This window comes from Bubalus kerabau, chromosome 9 (genome assembly GCF_029407905.1).
Source record: "Bubalus kerabau isolate K-KA32 ecotype Philippines breed swamp buffalo chromosome 9, PCC_UOA_SB_1v2, whole genome shotgun sequence".
Classification (NCBI taxonomy): Eukaryota; Metazoa; Chordata; class Mammalia; order Artiodactyla; family Bovidae; genus Bubalus; species Bubalus kerabau.
In genome coordinates, this window is record NC_073632.1 from 52988504 (window position 1) to 52996547 (window position 8044).

At 30.6% G+C, this 8044-nt stretch overlaps 1 protein-coding gene across 3 annotated transcripts in view; it reads right to left on the reverse strand.

Annotated features, from left to right (window-relative positions):
- Nucleotides 1-8044, reverse strand: part of LIN28B (lin-28 homolog B) — a 143563-nt gene that overhangs the window by 132991 nt on the left and 2528 nt on the right. For all 3 annotated transcript variants that reach the window (XM_055535340.1, XM_055535337.1, XM_055535338.1), the window contains exon 2: nt 1270-1318. In XM_055535340.1, coding sequence (XP_055391315.1) covers nt 1270-1303 — 34 coding nt within the window. In that variant the 5' untranslated portion in view covers nt 1304-1318. The remainder of the gene's footprint in view (nt 1-1269; nt 1319-8044) is intronic.

Genomic DNA, 8044 nt, shown 5'->3' on the forward strand with positions numbered 1-8044 from the left:
CTGTCATCTTATAGCTTTTAAGAGTTTTGATAGCATTAGTCAAGAGAAGAGCCAAGACATTAAATCCACAAGAGCAGAAGCCAGAATAATACATTATCGCATGCGTGAGTGCTCAGGGGCTGAGTGGGTCCAACTCTTTGCAACCCCATGGACTGAAGCCCACCAGGCTCCTCTGTCCATGGAATTTTCCAGGCAAGAAAACTGGGTTGCCATTTCCTCCTCCAGGGGATCTTTCCCACCCAGGGATCAAACCCCCATCTCCTGTGTCTTCTGCATGGCAGGTAGATTGTTTTACTGCTGAACCAAGGGGGAAGCCTGGCAATACACTGTTACTAATAAAACCATTTGGAAAGAAGAGTGCTGTCAGTTTTCAGTTAGTTTCAGTAATACAAGAGAATATTTATACATCAAAAACCTAGGTTTTAAAGTACACCTAAACAAATGAAAGGGTATATATATTTTTGAAGTGTTAGGTTTAAGATGTTAAAAGTTCACATGATACATTTTGTATTAATAGTATGTTAGTTGCTTAGACATGTCCACTCTTCACAGCTCCATGGACTGTAGCCCACCAGGCTCCTCTGTACAAGGAATTCTCCAGGCAAGAATACTGGAGTGGGTAGCCATTCCCTTCTCCAGGGGAATCTTCCTGACCCAGGGATCAAACCAGGTCTCCTGCATTGCAGGAGGAATTTTTACTATCTGAGCCTCCATAGAAGCCTATCAATAATAAAATGAGCAACTAATTTGATACAAACTGGTGAAAAGCAAAATAAATGGGACTGTCCTAGATTAGGAAAATTCTCTAATCTCCTGAAAAAATGGCTAATATAGGACTATTTATCTTATAGTAAATTATTTAAAAACAGCAGCAAGTCTCTATCGTTAATTTAACAAATACTTGTGAGGCCTCTTTTCAAAATGAACTTACAAAAGGACTTACAAAAATGAACAAGCCAAAACTACTTTTTATTCAGGTCCATAAGCATGTAAATATTATCTATTTTGCCTGAGACAGGGAAAAAGCAATCACAAAATTCAATACTGCTAAAATTAGGAGGAAAAAGTTAATTAGAAGATTTCACCCTTACAATTCTGGTGGGAGTACTAGTTTATAAATGAAGTGATCCGGAGTACAGTAGAATATATGGTGCCCATCTTGCCACAGTGGAGAATTTCTGAGAGCTGTCACATTTTCTCATATGCCTCCAGTGATCTTTTTTTAATAAATGTTAGTTAAGTAAAAATGTAATTGAAAAAAAGACTAACCTGGGGCTGATGAAACCTGGTTGAATGACCTCATTGTCTTCTGAAGAACCTAAAATCAGAGAGCTCAAGTCAGTACTACATTAATTGCTCATTTAATTGACTCTTCTTCAGCCTAATGGCTCATTAGAAAGCAGTAAAATGCTTAGGTTTTGACTCTGTGAAGCGACCTGTAAACTTTTCTCTTTTTACAATGTAAGACTCACCTAGCAAAATTAGATAACCAATTGGCATAAACTTGCCTTTCATTCCAATTCAAGGACAGTATTTTAAAAAAACGTTCTAAAACCTATTAAGATGTAGTCAAAGATTCAGATTTCAGAAACGATGCAGTTTAAAAAATTTTTAATATTTAATTTTACACTGCAATTCAAGAATCCCATTCTTTTTTAATCACAGTTAACAATGAACCCAACCCACAATATTGTGTTCCTTGATGAACTTATTTGACTATTCTCTTCAGACATCTTTTAGAAGATAAATCATGAGACTCTAATTGTGACACTACACCACTGATTCTGGGTCTATTACATATAAATAATTTTGAAGAAAAATTAACTTTAATGGTGGTAAATTTAATCACTGAATAAATTTAACTAAAGGAATCTAATGTGCATTAACACAGATTTTAAAGAAAAAAGTTCTTTTTAAAAAAATGAGTAAGTAATGATTTTCAAATATATCCACTGGCAGATGTCACGGTACAATAAAACTTGCAATAAAGAGGTCACCCAGTAATGAAATACAACAACTGCAACAAAAACTCCTGATGACCACTGAATTGTTATTTTTATCTTCAGGTCAGAGTTATTATGGCTTGCAAAATAGATTAGTTTGAATATGCATCCACTCACCTGCTACTACCAGGATGTCATTCCCATCTTAACTTTTATACTCTATATCTACTAAATCAATTCACAAAAAATAAATCATGTGTAAATTCTCAAGTCACAATCTCATTTTTTTCTCAAAGCAAAATGGAGGGTTTTCCCAAATTCAGAGTTCTATTGAATGTTGACACAAGATTTTTCTTACAAAGGATGACAACCCCACTGAGTAAGATTTGAAAATAGAGGCAGAATGTGAACAAAAGGCACGTGAACCTCTGTATATTAAATCCTTCAGTTATCCTCTGTTTACAACCAAAATACAGAGATACTGACAGATCCTAATGTTAACAAAATTCATTATCAAAACTTACTGAAGTTCTTTTCCTTTACATTGAGCCTATATTAATTTTACACATTTGGTTTATGTGAGGGTGTATTTAAATATTATACATAAATTTCAGCAAAACCTAGCTCATATTTTTCTAATATCCCACAGCCCAGGCTTAATTTTCTCTGCTTATATTTACAAAAAAGTTCAAAATAACATATTCAAAAGCTGTGAGAAAAACAGAAAATGTTTTCAAAAATTATTTTTTCAAATAATTCAGGTGCAAAATTACCATAAATGACAGATCTAATAAACTAAACATCAAATAGTATAAGAATTAGCTGAATAACATCATTCAATTTTAAGATTTCTAACTAAGAGCTTTCTGGGTTTAATGAAATCCAGTCAATCTGAATGATAAAGATGTTCAGATTTTTCACTATTCAAACTTACATGTGATGTTTTCAGTTATTGATAGTTTTAAGGTTATCATCCTTTTCAAAGGAAAAGGTGGAATTATTTCAAAGATATCAATATATTCCAATGATGTTAAATAATGATTTAAAAATTTTCAAAAACAAAAGAGTTGGAAGAGAAAGTACAATTGTTTAAATACGAATATTAAAATCTACCTATATGAACAACTATGATAGGAATGATAGATTAATGTTATATAAAATATTCATAACATTAAATGTTCATATTCTTACTATAGGTGACTATTTTTTGAAAAGAAATAATAATGATAAATAATGAAAACAATTCTTTAATGGCAATGAAATATTCCCAAAACAGCTTTTTGTAATTTTATACATAGGCATTTTTATTTATTATAATGCATTTATCTGCCCCTTCACTAGAATAATCCCTAATTATCATTTACACCTCCACTTGGCCCTCTTTTTCTCACTGTTCCATACTGAGTACAATGCCTCTACCATCCAGCACTGTACTATAGTTAACTCTAAGTGCTCAAGAAGATGCTGTTCGCTCTCTATGCTCTATGGTGGGAAGGAGAGTGTATATTTAGCTCATCATTGTAATCCTAACATTCTTTAGTGTTTAATACATTTTTTTTAATTAATCAATGACAATGAACTTCTGAACCTGGGTTGACTATCTCTAGGATGCCTTTTATGAATTAAATGGACATATAAACCAATTTTTCTTAAAAACTATCTTTTCTTTAAGAGAATGTGATACACAATCATTGATTATTGCAAAAAAAAATATGCACATATAAAGTGACTTCAATAATTTTATTTTAAATATACCATAGACTTACCAATATAAAATCGCCTAATTTAACACCATTCATTACAAACACTTGATTTCATATTTCCTCATAGTAAAATATGTAAAATAATATTCTCAAGTACATTACATAATGTTGTTAATCCACTATTGTAACTATTCATTGTAAAAGAAAACGATTACTACTATGCATTATACACTATAATTTATTTAAACTGACAAGTTGTTAAGCCCAGAGAATTGAGTAATAATAAATAAAATACTGCTACATATTATTGAGAACTTTATTTAAATTCAATTTACATCATGTTAGCTTTTACTTCTAATATTAATAAAATGCAACAGTAACTTCAGGTTGGCAAAGAATGGTTTAGTAATCAAGAATATTCACCATAATAAAAGCAAATTTATTTCATTATTCTCATCACCATAATTTCTCAACATCTACAAAAAGTTAACAAATTTTTGTTTCTTATCTTAGTATTTTCAAAATAATGTAAGCATAAAGTACATTATAGTACTTCATGCATGGCTTATAAATATTCACTGTATATTCACTTCATGCATGGCTTATAAAAAATTACAGTCTATTCACAGTATGTCTCAATCTGTCTTTGTAAAGCAAAGTAGGCAGGAATGTGACTTTCCTTGCTTAGAAGAACAGTGAGTTGGGGGTAAAGTTTTGAAATGATTACTTAAAGTCACACAGCAAACCTAGTACAAACACCAGAGTGAACACAGTACAAACATCAGAGTAATACCTAAAGCACAGTATTTATTTACACTTACTATAACTTAAATATAGCAGATACACATATGAAATAAAACATTACATGTGGAAGTTCAACGCTGACACTAATGTGTGCACTTTATGAAGAATATTTTCTTAAACTGTCCTGTAAAGGAATGTTTCATAAGTAGGAAATGTTTCAGTGTAATTATTATTTTTATGAATTAGTCAATAGACTAAATTCAAATGCCACCTAAGCAAAATCAGGGCAAATTATTGTGTAATTTAACTCAACATCCTACTGTAACTTCAGAAAAAACTGAAAATGCTACACCTTCAACTATACACAGATACAGAAAATTTAAAGAAATAACCTATTTGAAACTGAAGTTAAGACAAATATTTACTTGTGACTTTATGTAATTGTTTTCCTGTTAAAACAGGAAACCTCACTGAACTATTTTGAAATTATCTTTAGAGAATGGAAAAAAAAATCAGTATCACTTTAGAAAACATTTCAAAATTATATTTTTTATATTTATGAAGCAAAAATTACTTTTTATAATATATTTTAAAAAGTTAACCTTAGAGGCTAGTACGTGTCATACTGCTACTCGATCAGAGATGAATTTAACTTTCTTGACCATTTTACATATTGAAATTTTATTGATTTCACATAAAATATGGGCAGCTCTAGTCTTCTCTGCAACTACTGTAGTGAAAGATAATATATAATAGAAAATAAAAAATGTCAAAGAGTAATCATTTAAGTCAACTGGCATATTGTCAAGATTGTTTAAAGGTACCAACCATAGTACAAATAATTGGTAAACACAATTCTTTAGCTTAAATGTGAATGTTGTAGCACAACTAAGCCATGGCACAGTTGGGTTTGCTAATGCAAATAGTTTGTATTTTCTACCATATCAAACAACAGTTTTATATAATAAAGCTCACAGGTGAGTCATTTGTTGAGGTCATATTGAATAGGAGGAAAAAATTAGTGGTTTTAAATTTAAAAGAGTCAAAATAATGGCAGAAGTCCCATCTTTAAGAAGCTGATCACATGTATTTTGACGGCTTACCATAACTTTAAGACAAAACTTTAAAATAACTTCATTTTTTTTTTTTTTTTTAGATAGGTAAGAAGTGGATTTATTTAGAGAAACATACTCCACGGACAGTGTGGCATCTCAGAAGGCGAGAGCAGCCCCAGGGCATGGGGCTGTCAGTTTTTATAGGAGTGGGTAATTTCAAGGGCTAATGAGTGGGAGGAGTATTCCAGCTAGGGGAGCTTCTTGATATGATAAACAAAACTGATTCTAAGTAAACCGAATATTTCTACATAAGTACAATATTAACAAGAAAATTTTATTTGATATACATTAAGTTTTGATATACATTAATGATTAAAATTTTATATCACAAGAGATTAACAACTAAATGAAAACTTAGTGCACTTGAAATAGTTTCAATAAACACTTTATAAAGATCAAGAGATGTTTTAAAGGCTGCTCACTTTTACATTACAGCCAGTGACCAAATACTGTAATAAATGTAATTTTTTTTTAATCAGGATTTTAACTAGCAAAGAAGATTACAGCAAAAATGTAATGCAAAAAAGACAAAACATAATTTATACATGTCTTCTAAAATTTTTAATCTATAAAAAAGTAAATTTTGTTTTTAACTTATACAGTATAAGTTATTTAGCTGAAATGTTTTTGTAGTGCCTGAAAGAAATGTTACATAAAAGAACTGTTTGAAAAATATAAATATAGTATTTTGGCTCTCACATTCCCCAATAAGAAATATTGATTTGAAAATTTATAAAAAACTTAAAACATGTTTTCCCACCAATAGAACTGGCCATTCAATGCTTAGTCCTTTTTCCTATATAATTAGGCTTTTGTTCAGCCATGAAAAAACTAGAAACTGATTGCTTGAAATGAGCTGCATGCCCTTTGTCCTGGTTTGTCACCTTTGACCCTCAATTGGATGATCCTGCATGTCAACCCATTCTATTTTTAGGAAAATAATGTCAAAGTTCTATGCCTAAAATAGTACTTTTTACTGAAATATTAAACACATTACAACATTCCTTTCAGGTAATTTCTATAATGGTTTCATTTAGTGTTATTTTCACACAATACAGAACACAATAATATTGTTAGAGGTGACAGCCTGGTGTTTATCTTGCTTCAAACAATAGAAAATTCCCACAAAATGCTAACTCAAGATTATTATAATTTCAAATTTATATTTTTCTCTTTATGTAAAAATGCATATATGATTATTATTTCTAGTAGAACTTATTTCATGAGTCATTTAATTTTATTATTTTGGTAACCACATGTTTTGATGTCAGTTGTCATAGTGCCACTTTGACAGTGATACAAAACCAAGTCAAAAATTGCAAATATCAAATTCATACTGAAGTTTACAGTTGTGTTCCCTAGAATTGGACAGTTTTTGAGAAAACTCACTGGTCTCTTAAATTGGTTTTAAAATCTTGTCTTCATCTGTAAGTGGCAACTTGCAAAGAAAGAGAAAACCTCTAGCACTGATCCCATTGATTTTACTGACAGTACCTAAAATCAATGTTATATTAATATACTTCAGAGATGAAATTTCTCTATCATAATTTTTGGTTGATTTTAATGATTACCAAATTTCATCAGGGTAAAAAGAATATATAAAAAATTATGTATGAGATATATATTATATTTTCTTACAGTGATGATGCTATTTGAACATCTACACAATTTCTGTGTGCAGCTTTCAGTCAGATTTAGCAATGGCCAACATGGCTGTCTTGGTTCAGCACTATGGTCAGCGACTTCATAGAGAGTCACTGTCAGAGAAATCCAACACATTGTACACGTTTATACTGGCTAAGTTTCTCAAACCAATATGATTCTATACTCCACACATTCCTAGATATGAGCATATAAATCAATTTTAGGTATTGTAATGTAAAGAATTTTTAGGTATGTGTGACAAAGTAGAAATTCTTTACTATGTGGCTCATCAAAAACAGTTCAAAAACAACACATATAATCCACACAGTTCCTTCAAAAGACAAGAAAATCAAGTACAGGCTCTAAAGCAATTAAACATAAAACCTTAGAAGTATTTATGACTACAGATTTTTAAAAGAAAATAATATTCTATTAAAAATTACCAAATAAGAAAACTCTTTAGTTGACCAAAATTTTGTATAGTCCCTTTCATAATCAATAGCTTAATTACTTCTGAACTGATTCATCTCTAAATCTCCATTTTCCTTTTTCTCCAATCAGTTCCACTATGGATTAAGATAAATGTTAACAGATCATTTCCTGACTCTCGCTTCCTAATAAGATCCCCAAAACTGGCAGTTTTGAATAGCATTTTGTTTAAAGAAACGTCAACTCTATACCTGAAGACTGTCATGAAGACCATTACCTGAAAACATGCATACAAGATTTATTTAATAACTTATTTTTCTCTTAATTATGATTTGTAAATTACAATAGCAGTGTGTTATAAATACAAAAAAGTTACATGATTAGATACCAAACATTATCAAACTATTAGGTAAGATCTGCTTAATCTCTTTGTTCAGCGTAAACAGGAAAAAAAACGCTTATATCC